This window comes from Mastigoproctus giganteus, chromosome 5 (genome assembly GCF_048544385.1).
Source record: "Mastigoproctus giganteus isolate SK-2022 chromosome 5, ASM4854438v1, whole genome shotgun sequence".
NCBI classification, from domain to species: Eukaryota; Metazoa; Arthropoda; class Arachnida; order Uropygi; family Thelyphonidae; genus Mastigoproctus; species Mastigoproctus giganteus.
This window is the reverse complement of record NC_143579.1, coordinates 78,057,037-78,082,328: the sequence shown is the minus strand read 5'-3', so window position 1 is coordinate 78,082,328 and position 25,292 is coordinate 78,057,037. Positions and strand designations below refer to the sequence as shown.

The 25,292-nt window shown below is 38.0% G+C and overlaps 1 protein-coding gene across 1 annotated transcript in view; it reads left to right on the top strand.

Moving 5' to 3' along the window:
* LOC150085511 (protein argonaute-2-like) overlaps nucleotides 1-25,292 on the top strand; it is a 444,788-nt gene that overhangs the window by 273,916 nt on the left and 145,580 nt on the right. The window contains exon 12 of the mRNA XM_090373305.1: nucleotides 15,216-15,349. Coding sequence (XP_090229431.1) covers nucleotides 15,216-15,349 — 134 coding nt within the window. The remainder of the gene's footprint in view (nucleotides 1-15,215; nucleotides 15,350-25,292) is intronic.

Here is a 25,292-nt window from a genome sequence, read left to right as displayed (position 1 = left end):
GTACTTCTCGAAAATCTCCGAAATGTGGCCGTGTCTTATCATACGAGGTTTAGTATTCCTTTTGGAAAGTCTATCGTATTGTTGCTTCGTTGAAGGTCGGTGCAGGCTGGCATACTGTGTCACGGCCACCCTCTTGTGTAAGTAATCCTAGAAGCAATATTTTTCTGACACCTCTGTAGCCAGGTGGCCAGGAGCAGCAGTGCGTAGCACACGCTTCTTGATTAGACCGGGGTTCGGCCCATGACCACCAAATACGGAGGATGCGGAAAGGTCATGGAATGACCACCGCATATCCCCGGAGCAATGTGGTCTTAGTTTTTGCTAATGCTCCTAAAAAACCAAATAACAAACAAACAAAAGCAATATTTTTCAAGAATCTTTTGCTAATAAATCCCTTGTTAATAATGGGGGTTTTGATACCATGGTAACATTGACCAATAATAAATCTGAGCCTCCTGGGTGCTTGCCATTCAGACAAAAGGAAATGTGCTATCACTGCAGACTATGGCTATGTGAATGATGTATATTAGAAAATTCGCTAGAACATAATAAATTTGCTGCCTGGCACTAAGTAGTGCAAAAAAGGATTCAAAAGATGAATTTTGAATCTTCCTAAGGTTACTTGATTTGTCTCTCATTGACTGTATATGTGATACTTGTTATTTTGTCATAAAGTTCCTTACATAAGTGTACTTTGTGCATTGCACCAGCTCGTAAAAGTTTTTGCCGCTCCTGCTGAGGAGTTAATGGATAATTTTTTGTTTGAATTCCCAGAGGTGTGAAGAGTGTTCACAGGACCAGGGGCTTATTCATTATTTTTAAATAATTACTTTAGTAAATAAGAAATTACTCAGAACTGTTCAAATAATTCTATTTTTACACAGCCCATATGGAAACCAAGAAATTATCGGGAGCACAAAATCGTAAAAGAAGACTGAAGAAGATATTAGAAATCCAAAAGCAACCTAAGTTATCATAGTATATTAACACGTTGACTGCCAAATACAAATTAACTAGTATTTGGCGATCTGGCACAGGACACCGCAATGTGAGTTAACTCGGACTGGTATGACTTGTCTTTCAGGCGCAGCTACGAGTATATTTGTAGCAAATACATACAGTTTATGGATAGTGGGCTTCTGGGATAAGAATGAAAAATCAACCACAGCATCAGAAAACAGAAAATTTATTCACAAAAAGAAATATTTTATTCACAAATACATAAAGAAAAGTATATTATTAAAACTCACGAAAATAATATTGTTTATTTGTGATATTTCTTGAAACATTCTTCTACACAAAGAGCTGGCTTCTCTTGGTACTCTGGACAATAATGGCATGTTTCTCGGCATTTTTTTTATTTCTTGTACATACTCAACATGGCTTAGTCATGCATGTTTTTTTTTTTTTTTTCTTCAGTTGGTGGTATAGCCTCCAAATCAGGGTTTCTTAACCAGGGGTCCACGGAAGGATTTCAGGGGGTCTGTGAGCTTGGATGGGAAAAAAATCAACTCATTAATTTCCTTCACTTATGAATGTATGTAATAAATTACAATTGTATTAGCTGTTATCTGTAGTCACCAATAGAAATAACAGATATTTTCATATCATATTATAGTTATTGCATATCTCGAAAAATCGGCGCCTCCGTAGCCAGGTGGGAAGGAGCAGCAGTGCGTAGCACACGCTTCTTGATTAGACCGGGGTTTGCACCCATCACCACCAAATACGGAGGATGCGGAAAGGTCAGGGAATGACCACCGCATATCCCGGAGCAATATGGCCTCAGTTGCTAATGCTCCTAAAAACCAAATAACAAACAAACTCGAAAAATTGCTTACGCACAAACTCGAAAAATTGCTTACTTTGAAATTACGACAGTTATTAGACATGCCACTAGATTGCACTTGATTGCAGTCCTGCTGTGGACAGACTATAGTGCGACATAGTTGGCAAACTATCTGGCAAATCAGCGCCTAGTAGGCCACTTTTAACATGAACAGACACGCTGGCTACAAGTGTAAACCAGGTATGTTCAAACACGTCTTACGGTTTAGATAACAGTTGAAGTGTGTAATTTAACCTTTTCACTGCTATGTGCATGTATACCGGTCCAACGGTGGAGGCCCCTGTAGTGCTACAGGTATGTATGCATACAGTCTGTCGTGTCTGTCGATGCATACAGTCTTCGTGTAAGTCTTTCTTAGTTGCTAATATTGCATTAATTATTTAACATTTGTTGTTACAGACCAAATTTAAGTTAAAATGTCGAAGAAAAGGAAGTATGATGAAAACTATGTATTATTTGGTTTCACTTGCATTAATGAACTTGACGGGACTCAATTACTGCAGTTTTTTTGTGCGGAAAAATTCTTGCAAACGGAAGTATGAAGCCAGCAAAACTGAAAGACCATCTCAAGTCTGTCTGTACTGAAAATGCATCTAAAGATGCTGGTTTTTTTTCGTGCGAAAAAATCTCAATTCGAAAAAGCAGGGACACTTCCAAAACTCGGATTTGCCATTTCACGAAAACCTTTTCTTGAAGCATCCTATAAAGTTGCTTACCGGATTGCCAAGAAAAAGAAGCCCCACACTATTGGAGAGACTTCAGTAAAGCCATGTGCACTGGACATGGTCGAACTGGTCTGTGGACTGGAACAGAGAAAAAAACTGGAAGCTGTTCCCTTGTCAAATGATGTAATACATTCTAGAATAGTTGATATGTCTTTTAATATTTTGAAGCAGGTCATCGAGGAAATGGCAGCATCGCCATTCCCCTTCAGTATGCAATTGGATGAAACTACAGACATTTCTCAATGTAGCCAGCTCCTTGTTTTTGTTCGCTATGTGCATGCTGACGATATCAAAGAAGAATTCTTATTTTGTGAGTCTCTTTCGGAAACTACAAAGGCCGTCGACGATTTCGAAATGGTAAAATTTTTTTTTTTTACAAACGAAACTTTGAATGGAAAGGAAAACTTCATTCTCTTTGCACTGATGAAGCTCCTGCGATGCTTGGTAATACATCTGGATTTGCTACTTTAGTGAAAAAGAAGCTCCTCAAGTCGTTACTCATTGCTTTTTTACACAGACATGCACTGGCAACAAAGACTCTTCCAACAACCCCAAAAGAAGTATTGTCAACAGCCATAAAAGTTATCAAAAGAAGTTCTCTGGATCATCGTATTTTTAAAGATTTTGTCAAGAAATGGGAGCAGAATATGAAGTGCTTCTCTACCACACAGAAGTGCGCTGGCTTTCAAGAGGACAAGTCTTGAAGCACTTGTTCGAACTAAGGGTAGAAGTTTCACTTTTTCTGGAAGAAAGAGAAAACCCACTCTTGGAACATTTTGAAAGGAAGGATTTTTATCCATGGATTGGCTTACCTGGCAGATATTTTTCACCATATGAATGAGATAAATCTTTCCATTCAAGGTCATGAAGTCACCCTTATGGATGCAACTGAAATATTACAAGCTTTCTTGGCTAAGATACCAATATGGAAGAAGAGAGTAGAGACCGACGTTCTTGCAAACTTTCCACTGTTGCAGGAAGTGCTTTACCAAGATGTAGTTGAAATGCAAACCTCTCAATTTTTTTGAAAAGAGATTATCTGCAAACACTTGGAAACATTACAGAAGTCTTTTAAAAGTTATTTCTACCTTGATGGCACGAAAATTGAACCATGGATCCGAAATCCTTTTCTTTCTGATATAAACTGTATCGAAGATGTTGACTTAACCAAAGATGAACTCATTGATCTTAGGTCAAGAAACTTACTACGATTAGAGTTTACCTCAGAAAGCCTTGGAGAATTCTGGTGTTCCCTGAGAGAAGCCTATCCTCGTCTTGTAAAGTGAGCTGTGGAAGCTTTGATACCATTTGCAACAATATATCTGTGCGAATCGGGATTTTCAGCACTTGTAACAATGAAAACAAAAAATCAAAATCGATTAGAAGTCCAACATGACATGCGTGTTGCCTTGTCAAATACCACACCACAGTTTAATGTTCTTATTCAAGATAAACAACAACAGTCTTCACACTGATATGTCCTTAAAAAAATAAAATTTAACTTCAACTTTACTATATTTTAAATGTATTGTATTATTATTCAGTGTGTTAAGAAAGAAACACATATATTACTGTATAATATATTTTTTTAATTTTGGTAACTATTTCATTAAATTGTTTTTTTGTAATTTTATTTTATGCATTTAAAAACATTCTGTGAAGGGGTCCGTGGCATTCGCCTGGCAAAGGGGTCCGTGGAACTGAGAAAGTGAAGAACCCCTGCTCTAAATAATGAATTTCACATTTAGACCTAATCTGCTTTGGAATGTTTAGAATTTTTTCTCCAATCAAAGATTCGATGGACGTTTCTCTGAATTTCAGACATTTTATGGTGGAACCCGTAACTTGGCGGAAAAGGATGTATGCGGAAAAGGATATATCCAGAGTCCCGTCACAATATTATGACCCCCCCCCCCCAAATGCAGACATCACACATGCCCAGTGAATCATACAGCACACGTGTCAGCACCGCAAGCATAAAAGACTTGATGTTCGGCATCTGTGAACACAGTAACAACCTCTGTCGTGGACAAAGCACGCGACATATTGGACCTGGAAAAAAGCATGATCATCAGCTTTCGGGCCAATGGTGCCGGCATATCCAAAACAGCGGACTTTGTGAAATTCTCTCATGCTGCAGTGGTGAAAGTGTATTAAGACTGGACGGATACAACAGTTTTTACAACCCGACATGCCAAGTGTATAGCCCCGTGCACCATTGATCCTAGAGGTGAACGTTAGCTAAAACGGTTGGTCAGGACTGATCAACGTGCTACTGTTGCTTAACTCGCCATCCAAATAAACCGTGTGGGCCACCAGAAATGTCTCCAACATGACAGTGCAGAGAACGGTATTGCGCATTGGGTTCCTGAGCAGACGCTTGGTGACAGCACCATGCTCACGGCTGTTTGTCGCAAACAATGGCATCAGTTTGCACATCAATACCGACACTGGACCCCAGCCAAATGGCAACGGGTGGCCTTCTCCGATGAGTCATGTTTTCTGCTCCATCGAGCGGATGGACAGTGGCATATTAGGTGTGAAACCTCCGAGAACAGATACCCGAACACGATTGTTGGCAGAAGGCAGGCTGGTGGTGGTGGTGGCAGCGTTATGGTTTTATGGCATGGCTTTGGTCCACTGATACCTCTGGAGGGCACCCCGAACACAAATGGTTACCTATCAGTCGTCACCGATCAGGTACACCCGTGCATGTTTCCTGTTGTCAATGGTATCTATCAGCTAGACAATGTGCCATGCCATGTCGCCAGAATTGTCCGTGAGTGGTTTAAGGAGCACAACGAAGACTTCAAGCTACTCCCTTGGCCACCGAATTCCCCAGATCTTAACTAAATTGAAAATCTATGGGACCACTTCGATCGACACATCAGAAGGATGGATCCGCCACCAAGGAACCTACAAAAACTTCGGGGTGCACTGCAGTCTGCATGGTTAGAGATACCGTAGCAACCTTCCACGAACTTATTGAGTCCCTCCTACGGCAGCTGGCTACGGTAGGAGGGACTCAGTATGCACCTCTCGCAGCATGCACTACATGCTGCGAGAGGTGCATATTCTGGGTACTAGGTAGTTGGTCATAATAATATGACTGGACTCTGTATATTTCTATAATATGTAATGTAATTTTTTTCAGCCATCTGATGGTTTTTCTTAGCACTGAATAATATGAGAGCATTTGATCCGATCGATATACTGCAGACATTCCGCTATTGTAATCTTGAATCATGTTTGGTTTTATATAAAAATTTTTCCATTCCGGTTGCATACATTTCAACAATGACTATTTCTACAATGTGTTTGTTAGAAACAGTGACAACTTCTCTTTTATCCCTCCACTTACATACTAAAAAAATTTTGTTGCCATGCAACTTCACCTTTCTTCAATTTTTGCATCACCAAATCTTTTGGATTTTCTTTTCTGTTGGTGCGTAATGTTCCACATACATAACTTTTTCAAGCAGACAACAATTTCGTCAGAGCAACGAAATTATAAAAATTGTCCATATACAATACGTATTCCTTGTCCAAGTAGTCCTCAAGCAAGTATAGCACAACTTCAGCAGTATGACCTGTGTTTTGTTCAGTTCCTTCTGATTTACTGGAGTAAATTTTTACTTCATAACAAGGCCGTTGGAATCGCCAATTTTGTAAAGTTTGAATCCCTGTTTGTGGTTTTTTTTTTTTTTTTTTTTATTTATTATTTTTTTTTTGTTCAGTCTCCCACGCCATAACATCATCGATACTGATGTTTTTATTCAGTGCATAATTATAGATAAATAATCTTTATTGGTCCTGCCATACCAAATAAAGTGTTACAATGGTGAATGACAAATTCCTTCGCGGCAGTAAATGCCAAGATATTTACATAAAAAACAATATAAACAAATAGAAAATATAGATTCATGATAGATTCATTAAATTTACACTGCATTTCTGTCCTGACAGTTAAAGTTGTGAAAGTTTTTCGGTATGACAAAATAGACACTTGTTCACATAAGCACACCATTCAGTACACACACACTTCAAAAACACACACAACTGTTGGGTGACAGTAGCCGTAGCGAACCACATCGCTGTTTTTTTTTTTTTTTTTTTTTTCTGTACTTCGGATCTTCTGTTAGCATTTCCAGGGCAATTCCAATTTGAGATAAGCGGCAGATTGATTCCAATGCCCTGGCTGGTACAAACCTGTCAGCCATCTTCAGTCTGTTTGCTTTCATCCTCAGGAGTTTGGTGCCTCTTAAGGCAGATGACGGGATGTGTCACTCACAAATCTGCCAGAATCACGATGAGGATACCATGCCTGTCATCTTTATTGTAGTTATGAGTTGTTTCTGGGCAGTGATGTTGGGCAAACGCTACAGTTTCAGTAGTTCTGCAAGGTGTGTGATCCTTAACTGATGGGGGAGGTGGTGCTTGTTGTTGGCCCACTTCAGCAGCCAGAATTCAGCCCCATATATTCAAGACTTTTTTCAACATTGACCTATACTTTTTAAGTAAATCTGCAGATCTCGTACTCTTAATGCCATTAGTGCCAATATGTACAACAACCTTCTGTGCCCTTAAAAGATGATATCTGCTCTACAACATCATCAGCTTTTGTCCCTATCAGACATATCCCATTCCTATCCCACCTGTCATTTTTGCATATATTTCCCGTCTCCCTGACAATAGAGTTACCAACAATATACGCTTCTTGTGTGACCAGCACATTCTGCTTTGAAGATTGCCGCTGTGTTGGCTGATGCACTAGATTGGACTCTGCTATTGAGTTTGGCAGCTTAAGAGCTTGAGCCTCTCATTTTAATTCCTTCCAGGGCATTTACCCTACTCTTCAAACTCATAGACCCCCATTAGAATGCTGAGGTGGCACCTAATTTTTTTGTACTCTGAGTGTTGAGTCTTCTAAATGTGTGCCGTAAAAAGTAAAATGGTGTTGTAGGTGCTGGAAACTGTAATGGTAAAGAAGGCAAAAAATAGAATAGGCAAATATTACTAAAATATATACAAGTAGACGGAGAGCGGTATACAGTCAGTCCTCGTATAACACGTGTTTACACTACACGAATTTGATCATACACGATTTATAATTAGGGGAACGATGTCGCATATAACACGAACGTAATTCGCTTATGCACGATTTGCCTTTGTGTTTACAAGAAATGGTAGTCGACTGCAGTGTAATCACCCCAACTGAACAGAACACAGTAGGAATGAAGAGAAGATTCTGAAAATTGATTTGTTTTTATGAGTTTGTGGAAGGGGAAACACATTTCAAATTTTCAAATAATAATGTAAAATCCCACAGAAACTCCACTAGCAGGAACCCCCAATAAACCAGAAAATGCAAATTGTTTTTATTGTTTTATGTTAGTGACCTCCAGAAATGTGCTTTAGTAAAATGCAAGCATGTAATATGTGTGAATAGTTTGTTTCCGTCTTTACTGCATTGTTTATTCAGTTTCTACACAGGCACTGTGTCGTTTATTCAGTTGCTACTTGTTCGCTGTCCATTTATGTATATCAAGCTTGCCTCCTCATTTTTGTTCTTTTTATATTTGTGCTCTATTCTCAAAAAAATGAGTAAAATACTTGAAAAAAGTGTGAAAAGGAAGTGTTCTGGTGAAAATACTTCAGACCTCAGAAATATAGCTGAAATGCCTCCCTTTACTGCCAGTAGTGGCTGGTTCAATAATTTCAGGAAACGTCATGCTTTGCATAATGTGAAATTATCAGGTGAAGCTGTGAGTGCAGATGAAGCAGCAGCAAAGACATTTCCGCTGATACTGAAAAACCTAATTGGGGAAGAGGGCCTATACACTGGACCAAATTTTCAACTTTGATGAAACCAGACTTTATTGGGAAAAAATGCAATCACACACACATATATATCAAGAGAGGAAACACGAGCTTCAGGCTTCAAGGCTGCTAAGGATAGACTGACCATTATGTTAGGAGCAAATTCAAGTGGCGACTTGAAACTGAAGCCTGTTGTCGTTTATCATGCAGCCAATCCACGAGCATTAAAGGGGATCATAAGGACTACCCTGGGTGTTTACTTTAGGAACATCAAAAGAGGGTGGATGACAGGGCAGATCTTCACTGACCTTCTACTACATGTGTTTCGAAGCTACTGCAAAAAGAAAAATTTGGATTTTAAGATTTTAATTATTTTGGGCAATGCACCAAGTTCCCCTCCAACCCTTGCTGAACTGTCACCAAACTTCAAAATCCTGTTTTTACCGCCGAACATATCTCTTATCCAGCCACTTGACCAAGGAGTAATTGCTGCTTTTAAGCACTGTTACACAAGATGCACATTTAAGATGCTGATTGCAGAAACAGAGGGAAAAAATGCACCAACTTCTGGAAACGATTCATCATAAAGAATGCTTACATGGTGTTTGGTGGCCACTTTTACCAGATTTTATTCGTAATTTTAAAGGCTTTGATCCTGTAAATGAGCTTCCTAAATTAAAAGCACATTGTGTTGCCCTCGCAAAGAAGGTTGGCTTTGAGGAATTGGAGGAAGAAGATTTAGAATAGTTGCTTCAGCCTCATTAGCATTAGTAGAGGCATTTGATGCAAGAAAGCAAGCTTATGCAGTATCAGCCAAAAAAAAAAAAAAAAAAAACCCACTTCACCCCTCTGTTCGTTCAAAATACATGTCCAGCTGAGCCTTAAACTTATTTAGGCTATCAACCGCCACTACAAGGGATGGAAGTCTGTTCCACCAACCAACCACCCGCTGGCTAAAGGCAAATTTCCGCACGTCTATCCTACATCTGTCTTTCCTCAATTTGAATTTATGCCCTCTCAGGTGATTATTCTGAGCTAGAGGAAGAATCCCATCAGCATTGAGCATGCTCAAACCATTCAAGGCTTTATACACCTCTATCAGATCACCTCACTGGTGCCTAGTCTCCAGACACTGTAATTTGCAAAACTTAAGCCTTTCTTCGTAAGATCACCCCTTTGTTCTGTTCACTAATCTTGTTGCGCTTCTCTGTACTCGTTCCAGCAGCTCTACATCCTTCTTGAAATGAGGCCTCCAGACCTGTATACAGTACTCTAGGTGTGGCCTGACCATTGCCTTATACAAGGGAATAATCACCTCCTTATCCCTGCTAGAAAAATTCCTGTATATCATTGACAATACTCCATGAGCTACTCTTGCAGCCCTTCTGCACTGTCCAGAGAACTTCATATCTGCCTGCACAACCACCCCCAAGTCCCTTTCATTCTCTACCACTGTCAGTGTAGTACCACAGAGTTGATACATTGCTCTGGGGTTGCTGTTTCCCATGTGTAGTACTTTACATTTGTCAATGGTAAACTTCATTTGCCACCTCTCAGCCCATCTGCTCAACCTTTCCAGATCCTGTTGCAGCAGCATAGCGTCAGTAGTGTCCTTGACAACCCTGCCAACCTTTGTATCGTCTGCAAACTTGGACATTAAGCTTGATATACCATCATCAATATCATTTATAAATACAGAAAACAATAATGGACCCAACACCGAGCCCTGAGGGACTCCACTAATAACATTAGTCCATGATGAGCAGTGTCCATTGATTACCACTCTCTGTCTTCTCCCCCTCAACCACCCCTTTATCCATAGCAGCAATTTGCCTCCAATGTCACACTGCTCCAATTTGTGTAGCAGTCTTCCATGTGCAACAATATCAAAAGCCTTTCTAAGATCCAAGTATATAATATCAAAGCTATTCCCTGCATCCAGTTCTTTTGTGACTGCATCATAGTATCCAATCAAATTGGTCATGCAAGACTTCCCCTTAACAAAGCCATGCTGTGTCCGAGCTATAACTGAAGTCTTGTCTAAATGATCCTGCAGTGCTTCTTTAACCAGTGCCTCCATTAATTTTCCTGGAACAGAAGTTAAGCTCACAGGTCTATAATTACTTGTGTCAGCCTTTGATCCTCCTTTGTGAATTGGGGTCACATTTGCACATTTCCAGTCTATGGGTACCTCCCCTGAGTCCAAGGAAGCTCTCATAATTATGGCTAAGGGTTTGCTTACTTCCTTTGCTGCCTCCTTTAATATAACTGGATAGATCCCTCCACCCCGGGTGCCTTTCTTGTGTTTATCTTCAACAGTTTCTCCCAGTTATTTCAAGATTCTGTAGCTTACTGCTAGAGTTGAATACACCTCTGGCATTCCCCTCGCTGAATAACTCCTCATGTGTGAATGTCGATGCAAAATATTCATTTAGTTTGTTAGCTACCTGAGCAGGGTCATCAACAGTTGACCCATCAATATCAAGTGGACCAATCTGATTCATCCCCTTCCTTCTAGAGTTTACATAAGTAAAGAACTCTTTGCTGTTTTTCTTTGCATCCCTTGCCAAGGATTTCTCGTAATCTGCCTTCGCCTGCCTAACCTCCTTTGTAACTTGGTTGCATATCAACTTGTATCTATCATAGGCTTCTGTGTCATGTGTTAATTTGTAAGTATCCCATGCATTTTTCTTCTCTGCCATATGCCTCATTAGTTCATCTGACATCCATTGTGGCCTAAACCTTGAACAATATTTCTTAGTTGGTATGTAAAGCCTAGTAGCTTCCAAGATAAGTTCTTTGAATGCTTCCCATTTTGAATTTGCTGTTGGTAACATCATCAGTTGGTCCCACTGTATAGAATTTAAATACTGTCTCAGTCCATCGTAGTCACCTTTACGGAAGCAATAACCCTTCCCTTTACCCCTAATGGTAGTTACCTCTTTGAGTAAATTCCACTTCAGCACACTGTGATCACTGCCACCTAGTGGTTCATTTATCTGCAGATTCTTAATGCATGAAGAATCGCTACTGATAATCAAATCAAGAGTATTACTCCCTCTAGTTGCCTCCCGAACATGCTGATGTAGAAAACAATCATCCAATAAATCCACAAAAGCCCTGCTAGTGTGTGAATGACCAGCTCCCAAATTCCAGTCAATATCTGGGAAATTAAAATCTCCCATTATAAGACTCTCTGATTTACTGGCCCACTCTATTTCCCTGTACAGTTTCTTATTATACTCATCAGAGTCATTAGGCCTATAGCACACTCCTACTCTCAATTTTGATCTCCCAATGCTTATGTCACACCAAACTGACTCAACACTGCACTGTCCAGCGATGTCGACTGGCTTCACTTCCTTGGTTTTTATGTGTTTCTTAACTAATAGCATAACCCCTCCCCCCTTCCTATCCTGTCTATCCTTTCTGTAGACGTTGTACTCCCCAAATTGCAGTTCTGCATCCCTTATATCTGTGTGACACCACGTCTCTGATATCCCAACAATATCTGCCTTTGATGTTTTGAGCAATACCTCAAATTCATCAAATTTATTTACCAAACTCCTAGCATTGGTGTACACGCAAGTATACCTGCACCTGTTTCTATTCTTAGCTACCCTAACACAACCCATGTGTTTACTTGTACCGCAATGGCTCCAAGCAGTCTCTGAAATATCATGCATCTTGTTTTTCAGGCTTCTGTTCATTCTAATAGAAGCAGTGCAAGAATCTCTTTCACCTCTGCCAGTGGCTACTGTCAATCTATTGGTCTTTGTCTCCCCCCAAGCTAGCAGTTTTCCGACCCACCTAACACTGCCTCGATAGCATCAGCAAATATTCTTGCACCCTTTCTATTTAAGTGTATCCCATCCCTGTAGAAGCAATCTCTCCTGTTAACAAGTACAGTCCAGGCTGAAAAGAATTCTACCCCTTGAGCCTTGCACAGTCTTTCCAGGGCCGAATTGATCGACAAGGCTCTCATCATATGCTCCCTCCTATCGTGTCTGGGCAGAATTGCAGACACTTTCAAATTCAACCCTAATTCTCGGCTTTTGTTCAACACTGACCTGTACTTGTTAAGTAATTCTGCTGGTCTCCTATTCTTAATATCATTAGTGCCAACGTGTACAACTATATCACCTTTTGTGCCCTTAAAAGATGATATTCGCTCTACAACGTCATCAACCTTTGCCCCTGGCAGACATACCCTGGTCCTGTTCCACCTATCCTTTTTACAAAGCATGGTCCCCGTTTCCCTGACAATAGAGTCACCAACAACTACTGGTTCCTTCTGGACCAGCGCATTCTGCCTTGGGGGTTGCCTCTGTGTCACGTGATGCCGAAGTGCAAGCTCTGGTGTTGATGTGGGCAGCTGAGAGCTTGATGGGCCCCTCAATTTAGTTTCTTTGAGGGCATCCACCCTGTCCTTCAAGCTCTCATATAGGCCCACAAGAACGCTGAGTTGTTGCCTGATATCGATACACTCCTTGCATCGCGCACAGACAAAGACATCCCCCATGGCAGTATCATGTCCCGTACCCGATTGCTCTGCAAACATCAAGCAAACAGTGCATTTTATAAGGCTGTGAGTCAGAGGACGACTGCCCCCTCAGTTCTGTTCTGAGCCACAGCACTTCCATTAGCTTGAGCCTTTTGCTTTGCTGCTCTGGTCTGAGTCATGATTCTATTAATTTATTAATTAATTATGTTAAATATAATTAATTATATTACGTTTGTAATCTAAGTTGTTATATGTATTTATTTAAAAGTACAATTTAACTGCTAACGAAGTTCAACTAACGCTATCTAGTATGGTATATAAATATTGTATCACAAAGGCGGGAAAGTTACAAATGGTAAATTTACGGACACTTAAGTATTAATTAACTTTCAAATCTCGCTGTCTCAATTCAGAATAAACTAACGATCCTTACTGGGTCTATAAGCTACTAACAGAAATAATTCGATGTAAGAAATATTCAATCAAGCGGCTAAATATGGCTAAAGAACTTCTCGTTCAGCGGAGTTGCAAACACGTGGATACCCTTACCGATACCTTTATGCAATTACAAGGCCGAGTAAAGAATAAATACACCAAAATAATCAGAAAATCACAAAATAATGTTATACTACTAAATTTAAATCAAAAGTTTTAGAAAAACAGTAATTTCAAATCAATAAATAAGAAAAATCCACTTAGCGGCTTTGAACACGACCGTCTCCTAGTAGCCTCGTCAGCAGCACGTAGAAGAAGCACTTCATGAAGAAGAACTGCAACAACTTGTTGCTGAAGGGCAAGTGGAAGATGAGGAAGACGACGAAGTTGAATGCCTGAACACCACCACCATAAAACAGCTTTCTACTTCAGAGTTATCTTCAGTTTTAAATCTATTTGAGAAAACTATGCAATAGCTAGAAGATAATAACTATTATAATGCAGAAAGAAGCAGAAGAGCACTTCCTACAATTCAATCTGCTTTGGAGCCACATAAGCAGCTGCTTTGTGAAAGAAGGAAGATTGCAAAACAATAGAAACTAGATGTCTCTTTTATGAAAACACCCAAGAAAGAGACAGAAAATGAGCCACAGTCCTAGTTCTGGCATGACCACATTTCATCCAAGGTCCTCATCTGCATCTTCTCCACCTCTCAGTTCCGATAATGATGTCAAATTATCGGAACTGGAAGGTGGAGAAGATGCCACTTTCCCCATAATTCCGCTGCTTCAACCCTTTCTCAAGCCCTTTCCCTCAAGCTCTCTTCATTTATTTTTAAAGTAAGAATCTAAATTTAAATGATTAAATTATTAATCTTACATTTTTCAACTGTGTGAGTGTTTTATTATGATTATTTATTGTGTTTGGTAATGTTTTGGTTACAAATGTGTGTCCAATCTTGGGTGGTAGGCACCTAACCCTATTTCCCCCACAGAGCCTGTTTATATTGCAGGAGGGTTTCTAGGAACACAACTATCGTGTTATACAAGGACTGACTGTACTTACAAAAAAAAATATCCAGGCATGCACTTCTAAATAGAGGACCTGGGCATGGGTGAATTTTAGTAGAAAAGGTAGTAAAAGTGTCCAAAATTGTATGCATGTGGTATAGGATAAGAAGAAAGAAGGTGTGGGGGGGGATATTCTGTACCCATTTTATATACATTTTTGTCTTCATTACCAGTATTGACTGTAATCTCCAGAAGAATGGAGAGCTATTTTAAAGCACATTGACAGTTTTGATCTCTGTTATTTGAGTGATGACTGTATTGGATTTTTGGAGGTGATAAATACCGAAATGTGACAGATTTAAAAAAAAACAGTCAATTTTTAAATCAGAGAAAGATTGTCATCTAGTAATGAAAGAGAAACGTTATATGAAATATGGCAAGATCAACTGATTAATTTTGTTAAACTGTTATCCCAGACAAAATACTTATAAAATACATAAAATATTCAACATAAGTTTAATGTGAACAGTTATTTTTAAAAAATATTGTATATAAAAAAATGATCTATAATAATAATAATATTTAAAAACATACATTTTCAACACAGCATTCTTACCATAATTTCGCTATTGATTTCAGTAACCAGAATTTTATTCATGGGCCATTTTACTTCTTTCATGCCATCTTCTATAAGTTTTGATGCTATTAAAATATATATATATATATATATATATATATATATATATATATGTTATAATAAATCCACAAATAGTAAGCAAGTGTTAATAAATTTTGCTGAAAAATTAGTTTCATAAAAATTTCCATTCTGTCTTTTTTTTTTTTTTTTTTTTTTAACTTATCTATATGTATAGACCAAACAGCAAGCAATTCCAAATCAAGGAGTATGGGATATGCGAGGGAAGCAGTTTCATACCGGTGTAGAAATTCGTGTTTGGGCCATAGCTTGCTTTGCTCCTCAGCGCACTTGTCGAGAGGATGCTCTCAGGTAAACTTTTTTTCTGTATTTCATTAATTTTTGGTTCATTGAATCTTTGCTATTACTTTTAATAGATATCTGAACAGATTTTTTCAGAATGGTATTTGAAAACTTGGAAATGATTTTTGTAACTTATTTGTTACTTTTGTTTAAAAAAAAATATTGAGACATCATTAAAAATGCATAAATCAAATATGAATTGCTGGACCATTTAACTTATTATGCGGTTTTTTTTTTGAAAAAATGTGCTTTATTTAACAGAGTTGCAATTGTCTGATAGAACACGGTTCTTTTTTGTAGGATAAGTTATGTAAAGTACTACGATCATCCTATTTATTTTTTTGACTATATAACTACACTATATAACCATGGCCTACACCGGTCATGGTTATATAGTGTACAGTAAACCCCCGCTATTTGCAGGGGTTACGTTCCTGAGAAACGTCGCGAATACCGAAAACGCGAATACTGAGTTATGGCTCCCATAGTAATAAAGGGGTTCTGTTCCAAAGTATGAAATATAAGAAAAACTAGTCTAAAATTTTGTCTATGTATGTATTATATGTACCTTCATAATATGACTATGTACATAGTGAAATGCAAGCATATGGCATCGAAATGAAAATAAGAAACAATTTAATATTAAATGTAACATTTATTAGAAATTTCAAACAAATCTTTCAAACCAGCGCCTTTGCTTGCTAGCAAAAAAAAAAACATCACGGCAGTGCTATCACTAGTTTCGCTAAAGTGTTGATAAAGGAGTTTTGCCTTTTCGCGAATTATGAGTGAACTTAACGGAATTTTATTTTGAGTTCAGTCTTCTATCCACAGATTTAAAGCCCTTTCCATTTTTTTAAATTTAACATCACGAGTTACAGAGCAAATTTTTTTAAGCAATTACACTTTCTTCCGTTAATACACTCGAAAAAGTCTGTTTTACACTGCAAAACGGTAGATATATCAATTTATAAATTGATAAATTTATTCAATTTATAAACATAAATTAAAAGCAAACGACGAAACCTTCCATGACAAACGCATAACACATACTGAACAAGGATTAGCGAGAAACATCCACGCTCGCGTTTTTGTTAACCCTCTCCCCCCCACCTACTGAGCGCTGTTCTGACCGGGAAAGATAATTTTAGCCACGCCCATGTTTTTTATGGCGGAAAATATTCACAGTGCTTTAAAATTCACATTTTTTTAGGTTTCATTTTATATTAAATCGGCGATCGCGAAACCGCGAATAGCGGGGGTTTACTGTACTTTAGTTTCACTCCATTAGCATAGTTGCCAGCTCTCCTAATTCACAGTGAAGACCATATGGTTTTTTGTTTTTTTTTATGTGCGGGATTCTTCTCCTGTTCACCGTCTTAACAGTTTTCCCTCTTTCTTTGAAAAAAGCAGCAAAACTAAGGCATTGCTGTTAAATTAGAATTTTTAAATCAATTGTGTAAATTTATGTTTGATATGTCATTATTCATCAATGAACTGGCAGTTGGGAATGCTGTTTGACAGTATCCTTTGGTAAGGTGTAAAAGATATAAGATGTAGCATTTTAGAACATGCATATGCAAGATTCTGTTTGAATACTAATTTTTGTGGGGCGGATGCCAACGTTATCAACCATTCTTTATCTCAAGGACAGACAATACAATGTAAAAAAATCTTAAAAGGGTAATGTGTGCTTTGCATGTGTATCTCCATGATTTTCAGTTTCAAGTAGTAGGAAATGTGATATAATTAGATATTTGTAAACAAATAAGTGCAAGAACAATGCATAGAAAGAAATGCAAAAATAACTATAGCATTCCAAAGTGAAGATGGTAATGTGCACTGCTGTTTTTTCTGCGAAAATACATTGCAGAACTCCTAAAAAAACAGTTTGTTGGAGGGAAATTATTTTCCCTCTAAGAAAATGTTCATTTAAAATTAAATATTCACTATTCATTTAAGATTCTGTTTGAATACTAATTTTTGTGGGATGGATGTCAATATTATCAATCATTCTTGATCTCAAGGACAGCAATACAAGGATGTCAGGTATTCAGAACACAAAATTTGTACAGTACATGGTGTGAAGTGGAGTCAAACGAATTAATTCTGTGAGGGCTTCAGACTATATAATTGTAAAATATGTAAAATGATTTTCTAAAAATAACATGATTGACTCAATACATTTTTATTCCATTACTCTCTTTTTTGTCAGAGACAACTATATAAGCTTTAAAAAGGTTTAGATATATTTTTTTTTTCAAATTTTGGTATTTGTGTAAATAAATAATTGTAATAAAAAAACTTAGTCAGAACAAAATGGAAATATGCCCTCATTTTCAACTAATGCGAGTTCTTCAGGAGAACTTGCTTGAGGTTGTGAGTGTACTAAATGATATTCAAAATACAAATACAGTAAACCCCCGCTATTCGCGGTATCAGTATTCGCGATCGCCGATTTAATATAAAATGAAACCTAAAAAATGTGAAATTTAAAGTGCCGTGAATATTTTCCGCCATAAAAAAACATGGGCGTGGCTAAAATTTCTTTCCCGGTCAAAACAGGGCTCAGTGGGTGGGGGAAAGGGGTGACAAAATCGCGAGCGTGAATGTTTCTCGCTAATCCTTGTTCAATATGTGTTAAGCGCTTGTTATGGAAGGTTTCGTCGTTTGCTTTTAATTTATATGCTTATAAATTGAATAAATTTATAAATTGATATGTTTACAAAAGTGATAAATCTACCGTTCTGCAGTGTAAAACAGACTTTTTCGAGTGTGTTAACAGAAGAAGGTGACTTTATTGTGGACAAGTTCTTTCTAACCCCTACAAAAATATGACTACGAATAACAAGAGAAATGTGAAAATATCAAAGAAGGTGATGACATTAGCGAATAAAATTGAGTTATTAGATAAAATTTCTAATGGTGAAAGTGTCTCCTCAGTGGCAAAACATTATAAAATCAATGAGTCAACGGTACGATCAATCAAAAAATCGGAAGAAAAAATCCGCCGTAGTGTTCGTGAAAACGCGCTAATTGCTTCAAAAATTTGCTCTGTAACTCGTGATGTTAAATTATAAAAAATGGAAAAGGCTTTAAATCTGTGGATAGAAGACCGAACTCAAAATAAAATTCCGTTAAATTCACTCATCATTCGCGAAAAGGCAAAACTCCTTAGCAACACTTTAGCGAAACTGGTGATAGCACTGGCGGGATAGGTTTTTTTTATCTAGCAAAGACGCTGGTTTGAAAGATTTGTTTGAAATTTCTAATAAATATTACATTTAATATTAAATTGTTTCTTATTTTCATTTCGATGCCATATGCTTGCATTTCACTATGTACTGTCTATGTACATAGTCATATTATGAAGGTACATATAATATACAGTATATATAGACAAAATTTTAGACTAGTTTTTCTTATACATTTCATACTTTGGAACGGAACCCCTTTATTGCTATGGGAGCCATAACTCAGTATTCGCGTTTACGGTATTCGCAGCATTTCTCAGGAACGTAACCCCGCGAATAGCGGGGGTTTACTGTACATATTTGATATTGCATGGTTGGGGGCTGCAGTATTTAAAAGACATGAAATGAAAATCCAAAGATTATTATAACTAGATTTAATACAGCAAAGTACATAGGTTGTATGCAAGAAGTGCAGTAACTGCATATAAAGAATACCAGCAGCAACTTCCTAATCAAACACACTTATGCTAATCTACATAGTGTGCACAGAAATTACAGAATATGGAACAGTCCTTCAATGCAGTATTGCTGGCAGCTATGAAATTACCCAATTCCACAACAACAAGTGGAAGCATGTTCCAACAATCACTCTCTGTTTGAAAGAAAATTTTCATGTATCCATCCTGTAAGTATTCTTTTTAAAAATAGAAAGATGCCATCAGCATTTAGCTTACCCAAATGCCTTAACATTTCAGTTGTCTCCTTGCACATACCTAGTTTTCAGGTGCAAAAATTTATGCAACTGAACTCTCTCTTGGTAAGAGTACCCTTTTATGTCTCTGACTAATCATATTGCCCTTCTCTAGATGTGTTGCAGTGGATTCCGTTTATTTGGGCCCCCAGTTAATCAGAGAAGCCGTTTATTTGGGACAGATCTTAAAGGACAGAACATAATTGAGAAAATAACCAGGGTTTTTTCCACTTAATTGGGACAACATGCCATTTAATCGGGGCAGGAGACTGCAGCACCTGGTTATTGATTAAACCGACAATGGCTATAAACTGTAGAGTGGTATGCAGTCCACAGTGGTTAGCGGCACTTCAGCAGTAAGTTGGTGACACAGACAATTCAGCCGGGGCATGCTTATTTCACCACCATTTGTGTTTCCCCCCCATTACATAGCAGCGTAGGGATTATCTCTGCTAGCAAAACACCCGCTTAATTTTTCCTGGGCCGCTTCTTCTTAAGGTAATGACATTCCCATTCTCAACCTCTGTTGAAGATTTTGCGTTTTTAGAATTGTCACGAACCTCATAAGGTCATTATCCTAAGAAGAAGCTGCCCGTGCAAATTTAAGGGGATGTTTAGTGATACAGTACTGTAATGGGATTCATTTATACTTTGGGGGGGAGGGGATTATAATTCTCACAAAGGGAGAAACTGTGGCGTAGTTTCCAAAGAGGGTGGGGGTGTTAACTAAGAATGAGCCGGTTGTTAAAAATTTACCAGCACACTACAGCCCTTCTAGGTGCACGTGAATGAATCATCTCACTCTTGCTTTGCCTTCTCAGAGCCAGTCTTTAATTAGCATCAGTTGTATGCACTTGTGTTATCATTGATACTGAACCAATGCCGAATTGGGAAGTGTAGTGTAGAGATTTTTCAGTTCTGTGATTTTTGATAATTTTTTTATTTTAATTTTATAAAATTTTGGACCCTTAACAAGATGTCACATAAAGATTTGTCACTAGCCGAAAAATTTGCCTTACTGGACCAAATAAAAGCCATCTGCCCATTATCAGTCATTGTCGTTTGACGGGGATAACTACAGTACTGAAATCTACAATTGCATGCGTGATACACAAGCAAGATAAACTTCGAGAAGAATAGACACACGATGAAAAACAGGGAGCATCCCAAAAACATAAACATCAAACTAAGTATCCTGACATTGAGGATGTTCTAAATCGATGGTTCTCCATTGTGACTGGACGAGCAGTGTGCGACAGTGGTCCGACGTTGAAAAATAAGTCAGAGGAACTAGCTAAGAAGCTGAGTCATAATGAATTTAAAGCAACAGATGGTTGGTTATCTCGATGGAAATATAGGCAAGAGATTAAATTTAAGAAAGCACAAGGTAAAAAAGATAGGGCTGATGTTGTAAGTGTAGAAGAATGGAAATCCAAGAAACTACCCATCCTCAGATATTTTTTGCAGTTTAATATCTACAGTGCAGTTTAATGTCAGAAGAAACAGGCCTGTTTTATTGTGTCACGCCAGATGGTTCTCTGTGCTACAGTCGTGTAACACTGTCAGGTTCAAAAAAAGCGATGGATTGCATAGCTGTGTTGTGTTGTTCAAACTTGTCAGGAATTGATAAAAAGAAGCTGTTGGTTAGTGGGAAACGTGCTGATCCTCGATGCTTTAAGGGGCTAAGAATGGACAATTTACTGATCGAGTAAACCGTCAATTGAGAAAATTAAGGAATGGTTAACAAGGTGATTAATGGAATTGCAGCGGAAATCAAGAAAGGTTCTGATTCTTGACAAATGTGCAGCATACCCCAAGTATTCGGAATGTTTGAAAAACATCCAGCTGGAATTTCTGCCTGCCAACACAACATCTTTGGTGCGGGCAATGGATATGGGAATCATAAAAAAATTTTAAAGTGTTTTACTTCGGAAAGTTAGTGAACTACATCCTAGAAGTGATTGAAGAAAATCTACTGACATCTTCCACAGCCAAGGAAGTGAGTGCAAAGTTAACCCTATCCAGGTGGTAAAGTTTGTTACTGATAGTTGGCGACAAATAAGCAGTAAGACAATTCAAAACTGTTTTTCTCACTTCAATTTTAAGCTTTCAGGCCTGGAGATGCTAGAAACAGCTAAAAGTGAATATGAAGCCGTTTCAGAACTGCAAAAAGTTAGGAACTTTTGAAGGTATCGACAACAATATTGAATGTTACAACAAAAATGAAGATGTGAGGATGCAATTGTTGAAAGCATTCTATCAAAATGCCAAGTTGAGGAAAGTAAGGGTGACACATCTGAACTTGAACTAGTGACCACACAGGATCCCAGGAAATTCATTGAAGGGTTACAACAATACTTCTTACAGGAAGTCGACGAAGGCAGTCCATTATCTGCACTTAGATATCTGTGCTGGTTTTGTTCGCTCAGTCAATCAAAAAAACAGTGCAGGGTACACTTGGATAAATTCCTCCATCAGAGACAATTAGGAACTAAAATCTGAAGAGCAAGTGAATGCGCAAGTTTGTTACATAAATTAAAATTTTAAAAATCAAAATTTTTTTCTCTGATTTGTTGCGTATTTTGCTTTAATAGGATTAGATAAAAGGACTAAGGACAACATATATGTCCTCGAACAGGTCATTAATGATGTTGATATTGACGATGAGCGAAAATGGAAAGTTCTGCATGTAGAATATTTAAATATTAAATATTTGGCTCTAATTTATTTGAATAAATAATTTTTTGCTTGGTGAAAGTGTTTGGTAGTTTGCCTTTTTTATATCTTTATAACTATTTACGTGAAACTTCACATAATTGGGGCAGCCTCTTAATCAGGCCAAAGTGTACTAGTCCTAATGTCCCAATTTACCGGAATCCACTGTATAGCAATACTTGAGATGCCGCCTAACCATTGCATTATACAGTGGGATTATCACCTTGTCCCTAGCAGCATCTCTATAATGCTTAGAGATTGGGCTTTGCATTGGGCTTTTTTGTTCCCCATCAACTTGAGTGTGGTACCTAAATGGTATGTTATTATGGGATAACAGAAACCCATGTGCAGTACCATGCATTTATCAATGTTAAACTCAGGTTGTCACTCAGCCCTTCTTCCTAATTTCTCTAAGTCATGTTACAGTAATAGTATGCCTCAAATCATAACTGCCCAACACTGAACTGGTGAGACTCTGCCAATAACATTAGTCCAAGAAGAGCAGTGTCCATTAATAACCACCCTCTGTCCTTTGTCACTAAACCATCCTTTTATTCATAACAGTAACTTGTCCCTAATGCCACATTGCTTCAGTTTGTACAGCAGTCTTTCATGTGGAATAGTGCCAAAAGCTTTACTGAAATCTAACTGTTGTGTCAAAATTATTATTTACCTCTAGCTCCTTTGTTATTTCATCGTAGTTGCTAATCATATTAGTCACACAAGAACTCCCCTTGACAAATCCATGCTGCAGTCCATATAACTACATTCTTGTCAAGATGACTGCATTACTTCTTTATCCTCTGACTTCTTTTATTTCCGTGGTACAGAAAACAAGCTTATATGTGTGTAATTACTCACTTTGCCCTTTGACACTCCTTTGTGAATGTTAATTTGTATATCCCCAATCTGTAGGGACCTTCCCTGAACCCAAGGATTCTCTGATAATTAATGCAAAATTCTGTCAACCATACCGTATTTACTTTTAGCTTCCATAAAATCTCTTCAACTTTCTTCTCAGTTATCATGAAATAATTTGTCTTCCAGTTGTAACTTGGTGTACTTCTGGTATCCCCATCCCTAAAAACTTCACAGCTGATGGATGCAGAATATTTATTCAGTTTGTCAGACACCTGAATGGGATTTGGCCACGTGATTTCCTTCCCCTGATTTCCTTTCCTTCTAGTGTTACCATAAGAAAAGAATTCTTTCTTTTGGTAATCTTTCGCATTCTTAGCCAAAGACTTTTCACAAATCTGACTCGTCTTGCCTAATCCCTTTATATGACGTAGTTGCAGACTAGTTTGTACTTAATGTAAGTTTCTGTATCCCTTGATATTTATAATTATTTTGTGCATTTTTCTTCTCTGCTACTAGTCTTATCAGTTTGTGTGACATCTACTTTGGTAACCCAGCAGAGGCAGAAAGCAAAAAGGAAAGTTAAAATCAAGTGTAACTCAGCGACTCTGGCAACCAAACAGCCATAAAAACATGTGAAACCATGTGAATGTATATATAAGCTGTATACCACAATAACCCCATGTGTAAAAAGTTGCAGACAGTAATTATAAAAATGTGTGTTAATTAAATTAAAGATAAGATGAATTAAATATAGGAAGTAGAACTGCCCAGGATAGAAAAGAAAAATAATAGTTTTACAAAGTAGTGGTTACTAGTCACTAAACTTAGTGGAGGCAAGAAAAGTGTGTTACTGAAACATGAAAATGTTAAATTTTTCAGGCATCTCGATAAAAATAGTAACTCGAGGCAAGAAAAATTTTTCTACTGTTATATACTTTTCTTGCCTCCACAAAGTTTAGGGACTAGTAACCACTGCTTTGTAAGACTATTATTTTTCTTTTCTATCCTGGACAGTTCTACTTCATGTATTTAATTCCGACTTTTCAACACACATTTTCGTAATTTACTGTCTACAACTTTGGACACACACACAGGGTACAGTAAGTATCCCATGTGTCGTGAAAGTATACAGTTTGTATATACTTTCATGTGGCTTCACATGGTCTTTTGGCTTCTCACTTCATCAGATTCAGAAAGTTTCCTTTGGCTGCAAACCTCGTTGGAGTCTGAGATATATTTCAGTTTACCTTTCATTTTAACTTTATTTTTGGTTTCTGCCTCTGTTGGGTCAGCCATGAAATATACATTCACTATTCCCATGCTTATCTTGTCCTTTAGGACTGACTTCCTTTACTGCTAAATTCAAATTTCAAAACTCCCTTAGTACTACCTCTGTATGTAAGCATATATTTCATGTGTTAGAAACAGAAGCCCACTTCTTGCTGTCTTTCCTGTGATTTCAATGGTTGACCACTGAAGATGTTGAAATCATGAGTTATTCAGCAGTAAGTACCTTCTTATTATTTCCCCTTAATTTTCCGTGTTTTCCATAGTTCTGATCGCCGTTTGTAGCTTATTTACTATTCCAATCCTCTCAATTAACTTATATATATATATATATATATATATATACACACGAGGGGTTTCCGAAAAGTAAGGTAACGCCTTTTTTCTCTCAATGATGTTTAATAATAATAAGTTGAAATTACACACCGAGAAATAAGTGAACATGCACTACTTCTCCACAGTCTCCAGTTTTATTGATGCACTTGTCCCAACGATGGATCAGTTTATCAGTGCCAGTACTGAAGAAGTCCATGCCTATATGCAGTAACCAACATTGCACTGCCTGATGAACTTCCTCATCCATGGTGAAATGCTTTCCTCAAAGGTGTTTTTTCAGAGGGCGAAACAAATGGAAGTCTGAAAGCACTAAGTCTGGGCTGTAATTGGGATGTGACAGAGTTTCCCAACGATTACGGTGCAACCACTCATGATTGGTGTGGGCAGTGTGTGGAGTTGCGTTGTCGTGCAACAAAATCAAGCCGCTTACCAGGAGTCCTGGTCATTTGCATCAAATGTTCAGTTTTTCTAACATTGCACAGTATAGCTGTACATCCTTTGGCAAGAAATCCACTAACAAGAACGCCTTGGCAATCCCAGAACACTGTGGCCATGACTTTTTTGGACACTGGAAACAGTTTTGAATTTTTTGCACACAGGAGATTGTAGATGTTTCCAGGTCATGGAGTCTTGTTTGTTCATCACTCGGTAAAGTGATGAACCCACATTTATTTGATATGCCTGCTGTGACTATGCGAGCAAGAAAATCCTTTCCGTTGCTGTATCGCAAGAGGTTCTCCAGACATGTCCCCATGCGTTTTGCTTTGTCCTCCTCTGACAATTGTCGGGGCACTCAATGGCAGCATAC